Here is a 17,037-nt window from a genome sequence, read left to right as displayed (position 1 = left end):
TCTCACTGTCTCAGTTCTTTCTAGACCATCCAAGACACCAGAGGGAGAGCCCATTAAGTGTTCCCAAATCCTTTCTGATAAAGCCTCTTCAAAGGTCTGCTCCTAGCAGGAAGCTGTCTCAAACCAGATTTCACTCAGATTTCTACATCTAATGGCCAAGGGTCTACCCAAGAAAATGAAATTGATGTAGCACTTATTTCTGAAGCACTGGGAGAGGATATGAAAAAAAGTAAAAGTCAAGTGAAATAAAAGGGTCTAATCTATACCCATGATGAGTCAGGTACCTGGGATACAGCAACAAAAAGCAGACATTAAAGATGCCACAGCTTTATGATGGGGGGTTGGGGGGGGGGGACGGGCGGAATTACACTTCACCAAACACAACAGATGACAAGGCATCCTGAAGAAGGTGGAAAATAAGTGGACCACTGAAAGGATTGACAATATATGGCAAGTAAAATATATGAGAAGAAACCTTAAAATGTAATTCACAAGAGGAGCCAGGGCCTGTTTTTGTCCAGCATATCATTTTTGTGCAGGAACAAGAAAACACATAACATTCCAGGTATTCAGATAGAGTCATTATTTGAGTATAGAACATGATTTTTTTTTAATGTTTATTTTTAAGAGAGACAGACAAAGCATGAGTGGGGGAGGGGCAGAGAGAGAGGGAGACATAGAATCTGAAGCAGGCTCCAGGCTCTGAGATGTCAGCACAGAGCCCAATGTGTGACTCAAGCCCACGAACCTTGAGATCATGACCTGAGCCAAAGTTAGACACTTAACCAACTGACCCACCCAGGCGCCCTATATAGAACATGCTTTTGAAAAAAAAAAAAATCTGGACGTATGATCTGTTATCAAAATTCAGGTTAGCCAATTTGTGGGAATAAAGGATTTAAATATTTTACTCTTATTAATTTCTGGGGGTTTTTTGTGAGTCATATTACTTCTTAAAATAAAAGTAACATATTGAGTAAAACCCACAATACATACTTTCAATAAAATGGTATTAAGTATAGGATTCCAGTTATAATATCGTCAGGTGTATTGGTGCATAGTGTTTAAGCCCATTAAAACCAAAAGAACGACACAACTCGGAAAAGAATTTCCCAGAATTTATTATTAGGACAATGTTAAAATTTATCTAAAGAATCCCTTCACAGCCTCAACCCATTTATTAGATGCTGCCCATTGTGTGAGCACAGAAAGAGAAGCTTTTTCTAGAGCGTGTCAAAAAGGTCCACAGTCAGGTTGCTGTGGGAACCTCAAATCTGAACTTTCTGCCTTTGGCCAACTAATCCTTTCAACACTACATTAAAACGAGTTTTTTTTTTACAATTTTAAGAATTTCATTTTCTTACATAAGGCCTCATGTATGAATTCTTGATCTTTTTGGATTCTTCATGCTGGCTGAGAATCAGCAAGAGATTATTTCATAGATGTCTCTAAGGCTCCCTGCCTCGAAACATGGCCTATTTTCAAAGCAATAGCACATTTTAACCAAACTTTTTCTGGGCCTAACAATATGTGAACCACCTGAAGCTTTAACATGCTGAGACCCATCTTGCTTGAGAGGTTTCTGGTTATTTTACTTCGATGTGCCCTTTCCTAGCAATCAGGTCGTATTTGACAGACTGGCTCTAGGTAACACAGCAAAAATGTCAGGAGCTTGGTTTTGCCATTAACACCGTGTTTTATACCTGGGCTGGACCACCTGCTAGCTGGATGAACTTGGACAAGTCACTTCACTTCTCCACGTCTGTTTCCTCCACCTCAAACCTCTCAGTGCTATCTAGCAAGATAACTTATGGATTTACTATATTCTTAACATTCCCACAAGGCTTCACTGCTTTTGCTGGTCGGCAGATGCCAGGCTGGAGATGTAATTGGGATCATTTGAACGGACAAAATGTCTGGCTCATAGGTCTTTTCCTTAGAATATTCCTGGGAATTTTGACTCATATAAAGCCTGTCCAAGGTAGCTCAACCTTGGGATCAGGCTAAATGGGAAGCCTTGGGCATCCGTGACTTTCTCTGTGCAAGCAGCCCTATTGCTTTGTTGAAGGTATTTTAAACTTCTTTATTTTTTTTCTTATTTTTAAAAATCCAGGACTTGTTTGATTTATTCTTAGTTTTAGATTATTCTAGCCCATCCTTTAAAATTTTCAATTCCTGGGGTGTCTGGGTGGCTCAGTCGGTTAAGTGGCTGACTTTGCTCAGGTCATGATCTTGTGGTTCGTGAGTTCAAGCCCCGCGTTGGGCTCTGTGCTGACAGCTTAGAGCCTGGAGCCTGCTTGGGATTCTGGGTTCCCCTCTCTCTCTGCTTCTCCCCAACTCACGCTCTGTCCCTGTCTGTCTCTCTCAAAAACAAAAAAAAAATTTTTTTTCACTTCCTAAATGCTATTATCTCACTGTCTCATTCTTTTTAAAGTTTGTTATTTATTTACTTAGAGAAAGAGAGCACAAGAAGGGAAGGGCAGAGAGAGAGAGAGAGAGAGAGAGAGAGAATCCCAAGCAGGCTCCATGCTGCCAGCACAGAGCTCGATGTGGGGCTCAATCCCATGAACCACGAGATCATGACCTGAGCTGAAAGAGAGTCATACACTCAACCGACTGAGCCACCCTGGTACCCCTCTCACTGTTTCATTCTTTAGATTTGCCTCTTATCTCATTTTAAGCAGTTCATCAGTTTATATAAACATTTTATCATTTTCATTTCTATGTTACTATTTTAAGTGTATCTTTTTTATTAAAGCTTCAGTGATGTCTTTATTTTCACTGCAGTTACTGTTTTTTGCTTTAATTTTTTTCAGTTACTTTTTTATTTCAATATTTTTGAAATTGCGATATCGTTAAAGCTGTAATAACCTTTTTATTTCTTTTACTTACTAAGTAACAGGTAAATAGTAAGAGCAAAGTTTTGAGACTAGTTCATCTCTGAGAGCAAAGATGATTCAGGGAGTTTTTCGTACTCCAGTTTCCCTTGAAAGGAATCCACTTCTGAATTTATCCATTTAAAAACAACACAGAAATGAGAACTCTGGCCCATCTGGAGCACTGGAGACCCCAAAGGATAGCATTCCTCTCTACAGATCACAGCTCGTGCCCTTCATGGAGAAGCCTTCAGAAACAGAGACTGTGGGTCAACTTCATAATGTAAAACTGCACATTCATTTAAGTGGGCTTTGGTTACCACCAAATTAGTCAGCTAAGATACACAGTGTACAAAACTACATTTACATAGCAGGTTTAAGACTGATGTCCTTAGCAAGGCCTGCTTTCAAGGTTGGCCTTAGCTTCCACCTGGGAACTCGACTGGTAAACAGCTCCCTGCACTGACATCAGACTTTCCCTCGTTATCACGGTGATTCGAGGTGCCCAGACCGTGCAAACAATAAGGTTTATGCAGAACACCCGCTTTCCTTCGGGAAGTCTGGAATTTTGGCTTATGCTAATCAGAGGATGCTTACCTGACCAGCCCCCAATAAAAACCTTGGTGCAGAGTCTCTAATGAGCTTCCCTGGTAGACAACACTTCACTTGTGTTGTCACCACTGGTTGCTGGAGAATTAAGCACATCGTGTGTGACTCCACTGGGAGAGGATGCTTGGAAGCTTTTGCACCTGGTGTCCTCCAGGCCTCACTCCATGCACCACTTCCCTCGGCTGATTTTGCGGTTTCCTTTCACTGTAATAAATCTTAGCTGTGAGTGCACCCACATGCTGAGTCATGTGAATCCTTCTAACAAATCATGGAACCCAGGGGTGATCTTGGGGACACCGACAAACAGGGCTTCTCCTAGCCCCAGAATGGCTGATAATTAGTTCCTGACTCAGTAATTGACATTTAGCTCTCCTCCAGACAGGATGGATGAAATTTTCCTCTTTCGGTTTACCCTGGAAATTAGCAATCCCAACCCCCTGTCACTGAAAAAGGAATCCTTAATTAAGGATAATTTTCCCAACAGACTTAAGTTTAAAATGGATCAAACTATTGTAAAGTCTCAGTTCATCAGCTTGGTCGAGTGTCAGGGTCTCTCACTTCTTGTTGCAATGGGACAGCCATCTTGGGGCCAGTGCCCCTCACTCAGCCTCTGCTGCAGTGTCTGAGAAGGAGAACTCCGAGGCTGGTGTTCCGTGCCAGTGGGATATGAGACACTCTGAGCTGGTGTCTCTGCTCTGTTTTATGGTTTCTGAAGTGCAGTCATTCAATGTGGTCCCCGGCCATTACTCTGCGGCCATTGAAGGCATGTGATCTAGGTGATAAAGCAGGGTACTGACTTGGCCTGAAGCAGCAGGAAAATCTTGGACAGGCTGCTGTACTTGTGAAGGAAATTGGTGTGCAAAATGGCCAAGGGAGAGAAGAAGTGAATATTATATACTTCCTCAAATCAGGAAAAACTAAGGCCTAGTCAACTAAACCCACTGGTTACAATCAGCGGATGCCACGTTATTTACAACCGAAGCTACGTGAGAAGCTAATTGATTACATCTTTCTAGAGTTGAGAAACCGCCTGGAACTTGCCTCGTGGGGTATGGCATCTCTCTCAGAATGTGCAGTGCGGCATTAAGTCTCTCTGCCTGCAAGAAACCTAGATTTTTAAAAATAGTTCCATTTCCTCCAGAGTCTTACTTTTTTTTTTTAAGACAAGAATGGATTGGCTCCTCTAATCTCAGGTCTCTAGGACCCCCATATCTCCCAGGTTTTGCTTCTCAGTGCAAAAAAGGCATATGTTATACGTCACAGCTTCATCTCTATCAGCTCTCAGTAAGGCCAGATGTACACCAGATAGATGATAGATAGATACTTATGTAGACTATCATTATACTATTCTGATCCCTGATTTTAATTTGTCTTTTGAACTTTCTATTTTATGTCCCTGACAATCGTTTTTGGAGATCTGGATGTCAAGATTGACAATCTCACTTGGAAATTATCTCTTCTTTGAAAACATTTTTAAACCACTTTATTGAGGCATGACTGACATCCAAAAAGCTGTGCATATTTAATGTATACAACTTGATGGGGTTGGAGGTAAGTACACATCCAAGAAACCACTACCAGTCTTGCCCATCACCTTCAAAAGTTTCCTCCCATCCTCTTATAATAATTGTCATTATCATAATTTTGTAGTAAAACCACTTAACAGTAAGATCTACCCTCTTAGCAAATTAGTAAAAGGGTACAAAGTAAGTTCTAGAGATCTACTACACAGCTTGGTCTTATTGTTAATAAGCACGTATTGTAGTATTCTTAAATTTTTGAGTAAAATAAATACCAATAAGGTGTCCTGGAGATGAATGAAGGTGAGCATTTAGCGTAAACTTGCCCAACCCAGGAAGAGAGGACCAATACCCTATGACATCTGAGAAGACTATTCGTCTCAGCTTCTGGCTCCAGCATCTGTTATCTCAAAACTTGGTGTCCAAAGCCCCTTTTTTGCTCCTCTGTGGTACACCTGGTCCATTCTTTGAAGCCAGTTTAAATCCCTTTGGAAGAGAGCCATGATAGTAGTAAACAAAATACATCTGACAGATCATTATTCCCAAATCTGAAGTTTCATGTAAATGTATAAACATTTGCAGCTGGAATCATTTCTACAGTTTATACCTTGACCCCTTTTTCACTTAGGAGTCCAACCTCTCAGAACCACTTTGGTCAACTTGATTAGAAGCAAAAGAGAAATAGCCAGTGGTGATGTGAATCTTCGCTATTTGGGTGGTATACAGGTTAAAGAAAGGTATGGTGAGTGAAAAGGTCACTTAGTTTATGTTTGTCCATTTGAAACCAGTTTCCAAGTAACTGTATGTTGCATTAAAAGTAGTCTTTCGAAGACAAAAATCATAGGACTTCACTCATGAGGACTTTAAGACACAAAACAGATGAACATAAAGGAAGGGAAACAAAAATAATATAAAAACAGGGAGGGGGACAAAACAGAAGAGACTCTTAAATATGGAGAACAAACAGAGGGTTACTAGAGGGGGTGTGGGAGGGGGGATGGGCTAAATGGGTAAGGGGCATTAAAGAATCTACTGAAATCATTGTTGCACTATATGCTAACTTGGATGTAAATTTAAAAAAATAAAATTAAAAAAAAAAGTAGTCTTTTGATGTAAGTTTCTACTTGCACTCACCAAAAAGGTTTAAAATTCTCTAGAAAAGCTATTTTTCTCCTTCTTGATATGATTATCATAATTCAATCCATAGAAAAGGAACAGGGTGGGAATATATTAACATTTCAATCCAGCTCAAAATAACTTCATACAATTATTTTCTACGTTCCTTTCTAAGCCATGAATGCCACTACTATGAAAGCTATGTGTAAATAAAGAAGTTTTATCTTCTGCTATAAAGTATATCTTGCTGTAATAGGAAATTCCCTAATTAATCTTCAAAGGAGACAGGCTGAGACCAAATTCTTGCCTTGCTGGGCGTTATAGAGAGGACTGCAGGGTTTTTGCAAGCACCATTAACTTTGCCTTACGAGGTCACTTCAGGAAAGAGCCCAGGCTTCTTCCAGAACATGAAACACCACAGAATACTGTCCAGCTTATATACCAACAACTGGTGTAAGTGGAAACCTTTAACACATTGGTAGTTTAACAAATGTCACAAAGGAAAGCATACAAGTGTGAACCATTTTGAAAATACATTTCTGTGGCTTATCGTTGGTAAACTCATGTTCCACCTGTTCATTGCACCCCAGCTGAACAGATATGGGGTAGCCTCTCCAGTTGTGTTTGGAGGTTTATAAATCATCTAGGGACAACAAAACCATGTAAACTCAATGACGGCTAGGTCAGAAATTTGTTGGAACTGGTTAACTGACTGACTAAATAGTTTGACTATGTTCTTCATAAGAACTAAATCTGCAGAAAAATATTTTCTGCCCTTCATGAATTCCGAAGAACTCTCCTTCCCTAAGATGTGGTCCCATGACAACTTCAGTACCCCACCTGTCTCCTGCAGTGTTGTGAGAACTTCTAATTGGCAGATTCTCAACTCAAGAAGTGAAACTACCTTCCCACCCACACCTTTTTCCTTGTGTTCTGAAACAAAAAAAAAAAAAAGTAAAGACAAAAGAGAAGGGCAAAACCTTAGAAATTTCACAACCCGAGGAGATCCAGTTTTAATACATAAAGTATCTTTAATAAGTAGTGTAGCTTCTTTCTCTCAAGCTGCCTCTTCCAAGAGGTGAGGTTTCTTCCATCTGATTTATTTCTATAATTTCTCCTTAAGAAAAATGGCCATTCTTACTCAAAAGGCACCAATCACCAGTGTATCATACAATAGTCGTAAATGACCAAGCAGGACCCAAAACTCTGATCACAATCAGTGTTTTATTAACAGAAAGGAAAATTATATAGAGAGAAAAACAGCTGGAGCCTGACATTATCTGACTTTTGTGAAAGGCAACATATAAGGTTTCTTTGTGCTCACTGTCATATACTTCAAAAAATGGCCACAACCTGGAAAGTCAATACAAGATAAACTGAAAATCCAGAATGGAGATCTTGAGAAACTTGAAAGGCACCAACCAGAATGGATCAAATAGAAAATTATAAAGAGACTTCAGTACACTGATAACTCAAAATCCAAATTATAAAAGTCAGGGGAAACATAAATTGCATAAAACTTTTATTATTTATTAGCAGTGCATTTTTCTACACTTTAAAATAGAACAAATTATCTTTTGGAAGGTAAACTATTCATAACAAAATACATGTCAACAATTTTTTTATTTTTGGAGTAGAATTACTTTGCTATATACTTTCTATATTATATACATACACTTCTTGATTTGTCTATGTATGGACATGTGTACAAATAATTCTAAAACATACACATGTTGATACATAGGACTAATATACAACATAATTATGGAGAATTTATAGTAGTCAATTTTACAATCATTTCAATAGCTGCACACAAATTAGTGTTCACAGAACTAAAACTGTCCATATGGTTCCCTTTTCCCCACTTTTCAAACGTCATCTGAATTACTTTTCACTGATTTTTTTTAAATACTACCATCTTCCTGTACAACTAACCACTCTTTTTTTTTACAATAACTCATAATAAAATATTTTACTCTTTCAGTTTTAGAAAAGGTATACAATTTAATTTCACTTATTTTAATTTTTGACTCCTAAAACATACAATTCATTTTTTTCATCAGCTTAGTGCAATTATTTGGTACTGCAGTTACTGAAGCTTAAGTAATGAACCTGAGCCAAACATTCATTCAAATGCCTTTTTAAAATGTAAAACATGAACAAGATGTTTTGCCGAAGCATGTGTAATAGCCTCAAGGTACCCCATCCTTAATAAATATATTATAAATAACTCAGTGGTTGAGAGGAAAGCACTTCATGTGGATCCACTTAACTGTCTGAACAGTCCATTCTTAAGCAGCATGGAAGATAATCAGAATCTAAGGCTCCCCACACCCCATGGAAATGAAACCTACGGGCTTCTGAGGCCTGATGCCAGATTACACTTACATAAAAGGGCTGTGAGCACCTGTCAGGGGTCCCTTCATTTCCACGTTAGGTTTCTGACATGCTGGCTTGTGTCTTAGGTGTTCGTAATCTGTTACAAACATATCTCCTTTAATACAGAGAAACAGCAGCATCTTATTCAGTTTTTTCTCTTCATTGATTTAAAACTGGTGCCAGACCACGTGTGGTTACAGACAACAACCTCGTACCAAAAGCAAAATATTCTAACTGGGTTAAGAACTCTCTCGAGAGGAAGAAAGAAATAAAAGCATTTGGAATGTTGAGTCATTTCATAGAGAAAAACTGTGTTTTCAGGAGAAACGTTCAGTGAATTCTGATCTTCAACTGGATGTTAAATTTTGTTAAAGCTCCACAAGGATGCGAAACTAAACAGCTGAGCAACAAAAACAAAAGGGAAAGGAAAAGGTCTGAACAAGCCATATCAAAGGATTATCCTCTTGCCAGAGATAAGCTTGCATAAACTCATTACATTAGACTGACTTCCCAAAAGAATGAACTGATCTGCCCTATTCATAGGGGACATAAAAAAATCACTTTCTAAAAACTTTCTCCCTTACTTTTTCTTAATAAAGAGGAATTATTTATTCATCGTAGACAAAACCATACTAAATAAATTCAAAATACAAATTTTTGGTAGCAAACGACAAGAAAATCTAAGTCAAAATAGAGTCTAGTTTTTACATAATTTTATAGATTTATAAATTTATCAAAATAGTCTTTTAAAGTTCACAATACATACATAATGTAACACTGTACATGTAAAGGTAGTAGCAAATGTATTACTGAAATACATTAAAAATAACCTTTCAAAATACCAAATTCAACATTAAAACGGTCTTAAAAAGCATTGACATCTCCATAAACATAGTTTCAGTGCATTTATAGTAGTCATTAACCAGAGTTTTCTGGTTTCAAGTCTCTTGAAGGTCTTATGTGAGTGCTCTCCTTAATTTAAGGTAAGAAGGCAGAAATATCCCTCGAACAGCAGTGGCTTTCTCTCTACATTGCTCGTCCAGATGAAGACACTGTGTCTAAGAGTGGAACAGCCTTCGTCGGAGCGGCAAGGCCTTAGTAATGAACATATTCAGACTGAAGGGACTGTGCAGGGGGGAGAGACATAAACTGAGGTTAAAGCCCATCACATATAAGACTCGTGGTACACATCATGCAGCTATTTCCTTCAACACAAGGCAGTTTGGGTCTATTATATAGAAGATAAGTGAAATAAACTAAGAAAAAAATAGAAAAGGCTGGGGGGGGGAACAAAAACAAAGCACCTGCTAAGAATAAGATATGCAATTATGTGGAGTGACTGCAAGAAAACTTTGTATTTTAAAAGGCCTACGATTTATTAATAGCAGTTAAAAATGAAGTATTATGTGCAAATTGGTAGGTAGCACTAAACTCACTTCTAAGCTTTTGTACAATAATGAGTTTTACTCAAAAACATTAAGTGATATTTGTAAGTAAATTGAAGTTTATCAGAATATACTTTAAGATTATATATACTTTAATCCAATACCTATCAAATGTTAAAGCTTCTAATGCAGTAGAGTTAGCAGTCATCTAAATAAATTCCTTGCAAATCCTTTCCATGGAGGGGGACACAAAGCACTTCTACTTTTGAAATCTAAGCTCAAGACCCAAAAGCCCTTGTGCAGAAGAATCTTGCAGTTATAACATGATAAATAGCGGGCAGCTTTCAAGAAAAGAAGATACACAAATTCCTCCCCCGTCATATTAGATAATCACATATAAAAGGAACATGGTTGGGATATGTAACCAGAATGCATTGATAATAGACATTATCCAGGAAAAGAGAAAGAGAGAGAGGAAAAAATGGCCAAATACTTATATTTGAGCAGCAAACAGCAGTTAGAAAGAAGGAACACAAATCAGTTTAACACGAACATATTCTTTTGCACAATTCTTCAAATACCTTAGAACAACAAAGTTTACTTGATTTGCCACCAAATGTCCTTTTCTACTTCTCCAATAATTATTTTTCAAGTTGATCTGTAGCATGCTATTAATAGGTCTTATCAGTTCTGAGACTGGCCCATTTTGTGGATGGTAGGGGTATCGGTAAAAAGAATGTCAATTATGCAAAAATAATCTACAAAAGATTCAAACTATCTTTGCTCAGCTTCAAAATTCCAGTGAATTTTATACCCTATCGACAGCCATTTACTCAGTAAGCATCTATCAACACTGTGAGTCAAAAAGTCACCAGCCTGTCCTCAAGGGCGAAAGTCCACACTGTCATACAAACAACATGAAGAGACAAAGGTGTCAATGTTCAATAACATGCATAGCGTGAAGTAACACTGTACACAAGAAAGGATCAGGCAAGGGAAGGGAAGGCTTGGGGAAGGCAGAGGCTCCCAAGCCTGCAAGTTTCAAGGAAGAGGTTAAATGTTAAGAGCTGCTAGGAAGAATGGAAACGGCTGGCAAGTTGACTTTCTCACTACAGGATGCAGTTTATGCCAAGGCTTCAGAACAGGGGACATGATCAAGAAGTAGGGCACTATAATGTAAATATGCCTGAACTCACAGAAAGCCTAAGAGGTAAGACTGAGAAAAGTCCAGTAAAACTGTTCCAATGTCTTGAAGTCTACATACAATTAACCTGTAGGACCCTCAGTTGCATCCTAACAATTAGAACTTAAAAGTGGACTATTATTGGGGCACCTGGGTGGCTCAGTAGGTTAAGCGTCTGACGTCAGCTCAGGTCATGATCTCACGGCTCGTAAGTTCAAGCCCCCACGTTGGGCTCTGTGCTGACAGCTCAGAGCCTGGAGACTGCTTCAAATTCTGTGTCTCCTTCTCTCTCTACCCCTCCCCCACTCATTCACACTCTATCTCTCTCTCTCTCAAAAGTAAATAAACATTAAAAAAAATTTTAAGTGGACTATTATTTTTCCAGCTGTTTTTCGCAGTTTCTTTTGAAGTCTGGCAAGTAGGCCAAGAGAGCAGGGCCAGGTGGTCCTCCCCAGCTGCAAGCCTGCTTGCTATACAATGGCCAATGCTTTGGTAGTAATATTGAAATTTTGCTTTTGTTCCAGTTAGAAAAGTTATTTATGTTACCACTAATGGTACTTCTATAGCTCCTCAGATTGTTTGTAAATTTAGAACAAAGTTGTTTCTGCAGTTAGCTCTAAAGTTCCATCAAGTCTCAATAGACAGAGATATAGCAAATGAACAGATACTAGGCAAGTGACCTTTGTTAAACTAACTTTCTTTCAGGGTAAAGTATTTCATATGTGCATCAATATGGAGGGGGTAAATATGTGTATGTACATATCTTTACTTATTTTATGGAATCATGATGCCCACTGAACTGAAAAACAGAAATAGTCTACAATCACTTTAGGGATTTCTATCATTCATAGAAGTATATATTCATATTCACCTCTGGCAGAAGCTTTCCTTACACACAGCAGTGGTCATCACTCTGGCTGCTGTTTCATCTAACCTACAGATACAGTTTAGCACAATCCCTCTTGCTTCCTCTGCCATCCCGCCCCCTCTCCCCCCACCATGTGCTCACTTAATGTTACCCAACTGGCTCTGAGTCCTCTGTAAACAAATAAAGACATGAGTTGGCTGAAGAATGGACCTTCTGTCATGCTGGGTAATTCATTCAACAAATAATGATTAAACATTAGTAGTATACATTTGGCACTGGGGGATAAAAATAAGATACAAAAGTTCTTCCACAGTTTGTTTATACTGTATAAAGAAAGTGAAAGGAAATAATAGATCAGTAAAGAGACTTAATAAATTAGTCTGACATCAGCATTTTGTAACAAATTAACTTCCTTTCATTTTCAATCTAAAACAAAAATCTTAATGGAAGTGGAGTTAGGGAAGAAAGAGAACTGGTAAAGTCTACAAGACATATTCACTTGAAAAAAAACATAACTAATATTTCTAGGCTTTTTCACTGGGGAAGCAATTATGTGGGATGACAGTAACATTTTGATTTCACATGCTTCCATGATGGCATTGTACTGAGGGTCTCTGGCTCATCTGTTACCTGTATCCTAAAGTTAATAATAAATATCCCAGAAAACACAATAACCCATTATTAGCATTGCTAATTTTTATAGCAAAGATGTAAATGTATTTTGTATCCCACAACCAATATCATTACTGCTGTTGACTTTATTATTCAGGAAATAAAGTACAACTATCTGGAATTCTTAATAAACTAGATATATTACTGAAGAGGTCAATTATTCTGTGATAGATATTTGTTGAGTACTTCCTATATACCAGGCACAGTTCTAAACATTTTATATGTATGAACTCATTAAATACTCCAGACAACTCATTTTACAGATAGGAGATTGAGGCACAGAGCAGTCAAGGACTTTGCCCAAGGTCACACAACAAGGAAGTGGAAGAGCTCATATTTTAACTCAAGCAGTCGGGCTCAAAGCCCAAATGCTTAGCCACCATAGTATAACACCTCAATATACTTCTAGCCTTTGTCCTGTGATCATTGCGCAATCAGTCGGACATTCTCTATCACCCGAACACAAACAATAACCTGAAGCAGGGGTGCCTGGGTGGCTCAGTAGGTTGAGCCTCATGGTTCATGACATGGAGCCCCACGTCTCAGCTTGGAGCCCACTTGGGATTCTCTCTCCCCCTCTCTCTCTCCCTCCCCTACTTCTTTCTCAAAATAAATAAACTTAAAAAAAAATAACTTGAAGCATGGTGTGATCCTGAGCAAAGAAATATTACAGTACAAAAAAAAGAAAGCAATATTTATTATACCATAAAGGAGATATATACATTTTAAAAATGAAAAATCCTTATAGGACCTAATCCAAAGTAATTTTCAGGAATACTCTAAAAATAAATTTCCTTTATAAAAACACCCACACTTCAGTATTCTGATTAAAGTTTTAATTCTGCTTGGCCAATGTTTATCACTATCATAAGAACTAATACCTAATGCATCTGAAATAAAAAAATAAATGCAGGAATGACAATGGATACGGTTATGGAGGAAGCAGTGCTTGAAGTATAAATATTATTTTACAAGGTAGCACTTATTTGTATAATCAAGAGATTTTAACTTCTCAAACAGAATATTCAAGTTTCTGTGCCAGTAAGTTCAACGGGGTTATAGTGAGTTAAGACCAGATCAAGTTTATCATGAATATATGGTGTTTTTATAGTGTGAATCCCATAAAAGTAATAATACAGCAATATTCAGCCTGCAAAATAAGGATAAAATTACTTTACACTTGCAGCCCCCAAAATTTTTATGTCAAAATATAAGCTTCCATCAAGAAGTCTTGTTCCCTGAAAGCAGTTAGATTTGACATAAAACAAAGTGTTAGGTAAGGAGATCAAGACAATTTGTTCTGTTCTGGAAATTTGCTACTAATCTGTTTTGGCAGATGTAGGTAATGACTTTAAAAATTTAGCTATTCTGGAGGTGTTTCTTTTTTAAACAGCCCAGTTACCTAATCACGGTAGAAAAATGTCTAATAATGACAGGTATAAATACTGTAAGATGGTTACTAAATACAACTATACATTGACTATCAAAAACAGCAAACTGTAAAGAATAATGAAAAATTAAGGTCTTTGCCAGCAAATTAATGAAATGGTGTCTTACTGTTCACATAACTAGACCAACAGACCCTAGGACCTGGAATGTTAGTTTCATACTCGGTCAAAATCCTGACTCTCAATCGCCACGTGCTTTTGCCATACTGACTTTCCCTCTCCTGTATTTTCCCCTCTTCTGAGTCCCTTAAGGAAGAGAAAGTAGCCTACTTGGTTATTGTTGGTTTGAGTTCTAACTACAGAAGCAAAAAGCACCTTAAAAAGTGATTTGCTTTCATGGAATAGATAATTAAAAAAAAACAAACAAACAAACCACATTTGGCAATATGGTATCTTATTTTAAATAAAACTCTGGTGTTGAATTTTAATGAACTGGGGAAAAAAAATAAACATTGATTAATAATAAGTTTATCTATAATTGCCTCTATACTCTGGGATCTTTTATGGCTTTGCAATAGTTTCCAGTTTTTGTATTGCTTGTATGTTAACGACACGCAAAATGTGTTCATTGATACCATTTCCACAAATATCGTTTCACAAGACTGAATGTTTGGCATTTGCTAGCATAATAATACTTCTCCAATAACACTGGTAGAGAAACATAGCTGCATAAGATTTTTTTGGCTAAGGATTTTGATAAAATCTGCTTTGAAGGAGGTGTAACATTTTTCTATAACATTCTCTAAGCATTTCAGGGACCCCAGGATTTAACAAGCCAATTTCGCTTAATTAAAATGCTATATAAAAAATTCTTTCACCTTCCCACCTAACTTTTAATAGATTCTTTTTTTTCTGAGTGAACTTAATTGTGCTTTTCAACAATCACAAAAAGCTCATTTGTTAGATGACAGATGGTTGTTGACACCTTACTTGACTCAGCCAACCATTCCGTGAACGTTTCCAGTTCATCTGAACACCAAAATTATATTGATGCAAGCTCGGTTAAAATGTATTTTCTCTTATTTTAGTAAAGTCACATTTCTAAAAAAAAAAAAAGAGAGAGAAAAAGAAAAGAAACTCTCAGATGATTGTATATTAAAGCAAAAGCTGAAAATCTGTTTTCCTTTTTGTTAGTGCTTCATGTGCTAACGGTGATAATGGGCTGCTAAGCACCTTAGCTCTTTGCTTCACATTCGTGGACCTAGATATATTATCCAATTTTTAATTCAATAAATATTTATTAGATACTCACTGTACTTTGGCACCTGAGAAAACAAAGATGCCTCCAAGAAGCTTAAAAGCTAGTAGAGAGGAGAGAGAATCACATACAGCTGTCTAGAATATAAAAGCAACTCGAAGGTGGGGGGTGGGGCAGGTGTGAATAAAGTCCCACGAGAGTCAAGAAAGATGGGTCACAAATGTTTCATCAAAGAGATAACTGTGGAGACAGGCCAGGAATTATAAAACCCAGCAGAGACAAGGAAAAGCAGAGTGAACCACATGTGTTAGAGTGTGCGTGCAAGGATGTGGCCCTATTGCAGAGTGCTGGTGGGTATGCCGTGGGGAGCTGCTGGAGAGATAAGATGGGGGGGCACAAGGGCTGCCAGGGAAGGGCCCCAATGCCAAGCCAAGGGATCTGACCTCCACAGATCTGTGGACCCCACAGGCAAAGTAGAGACAATGAACAATTGGGAACACAGGAATGGTCTTAGAAATCTAACACTGGCCACAGTATAGAGAAAAGATTAAAGGCGGGAGAGACTTAAGGCAGGAAGAAAATTTAAAGGGCTATTCCAATAGTCCACAAAACCTTAATCAGGGCAACGCTGTTGAGAACGGAAGAACAAAACATAGACAGCTCCTAGGGACAGCTGATAGTACTGAGTGACTGGATGTGCAGAAGGAAAAGCAGCCGTAGTGTCAAAGAGGATTCCAAATTTCTAGTGTGGATGACAATTACTAAGCCAGGAAACAAAAGGAGGAGCAGGCAATTGAAGAAGCAGGTAACACCCATAGGAAGTTAGAAATTGCCCAGGAGACAATCACCCAGAGAAAGAAGTGGGCCAAGGTCAGAGCCTTGGGAAAAATCATGAAAGGGTTGGCAGAGGAAGATAGACAGGTAATAATTTTAGGGGGAGGGAGGATGAGAAATAGGAAAATAGCATTCTAAACTCAAAGGAGACAAAAAGAACAAGCAAAAAGGGCAGCTGATATTGTCAAATGCTACAGAAAAACTAAGAAGGAAGAGATCATCTGATCTGGCCTGAAAGAAGTCAGGGGCAGCCTGTGGGAGAGGCTCTCACCAGAATGGGGCTTCTCTGGTCCCAAGGTTGGCCATAAAGGAGACAGGCAAATGGAGTGGAGTAGGGACTAAAGACATAAGAGAGGAAGGCCATGGATGAGTGACTCCCTAGAACAGTGTGGAAACAACAGTACAGGGGGGCAGAGTTACCATTGGAAAATGGTAGAAAATAGTAAAGATTCTTTTAACCTAAAAGGAAAGGAAAAAGAAGGACATGTCAGATGAAGGGACACTTTGAGGCAGAGAAGAGGACAGTTAGGGGAAATCACTCCTGATGATTCTATGTTCTCTGTGAGACTCAAGGCAAAGTCAACCAGCCCTGGAGGCTGAGGCAGCTGTGTTGACAAAGGATGCTAAGAAGTTTTGGAACAGCCAGTGTGGGGAACAGCAAGGGAGCCAAAATGGGATAACTAAACTACTTATGAGCACCCAAGGGCCAGGTAAATTAGAAATTCATTTAAAATGGAGTTAATTGGTGGCAACGTAATGGGATTTTCTCCAATAGTGCTTAGAAGAGAGAGACTAGAAACAAATACAAAAACAGTGGACTTGATCTTATTTTGGAGGCTAGTGATTAAGTGGCTATGGAAAGAAGATCCAAGTACAACAGAGAACATTGGAAAGAGGAAGCAGAAATGACCATGTGGGCCACAGAAGGTGGGGAAACAGGCAGGGACCA

The 17,037-nt window shown here is 38.3% G+C and overlaps 1 protein-coding gene across 8 annotated transcripts in view; it reads right to left on the bottom strand.

The window, feature by feature from the left end:
* The window catches only part of CDC14A (cell division cycle 14A), a 204,711-nt gene that overhangs the window by 10,776 nt on the left and 176,898 nt on the right, over positions 1 to 17,037 (bottom strand). For 4 of the 8 annotated variants that reach the window (XM_053214526.1, XM_053214531.1, XM_053214529.1 and 1 more), the window contains one exon: positions 7,327 to 9,625. The exons of 3 other annotated variants lie outside the window; for them this stretch is intronic. Coding sequence is in view for 3 of the 5 variants with exons in the window: in XM_053214531.1 (XP_053070506.1) it covers positions 9,559 to 9,625 (67 nt within the window). In the remaining 2 variants the exon portion in view is untranslated. Of the gene's footprint in view, positions 1 to 7,326; positions 15,098 to 17,037 lie in introns of those variants that run through there. One more of the 8 variants, XM_053214527.1, reaches the window with a different exon arrangement.

The sequence above is a fragment of the Acinonyx jubatus genome, chromosome C1, assembly GCF_027475565.1.
Source record: "Acinonyx jubatus isolate Ajub_Pintada_27869175 chromosome C1, VMU_Ajub_asm_v1.0, whole genome shotgun sequence".
Classification (NCBI taxonomy): Eukaryota; Metazoa; Chordata; class Mammalia; order Carnivora; family Felidae; genus Acinonyx; species Acinonyx jubatus.
This window is presented reverse-complemented; position numbering and strand designations above follow the sequence as displayed.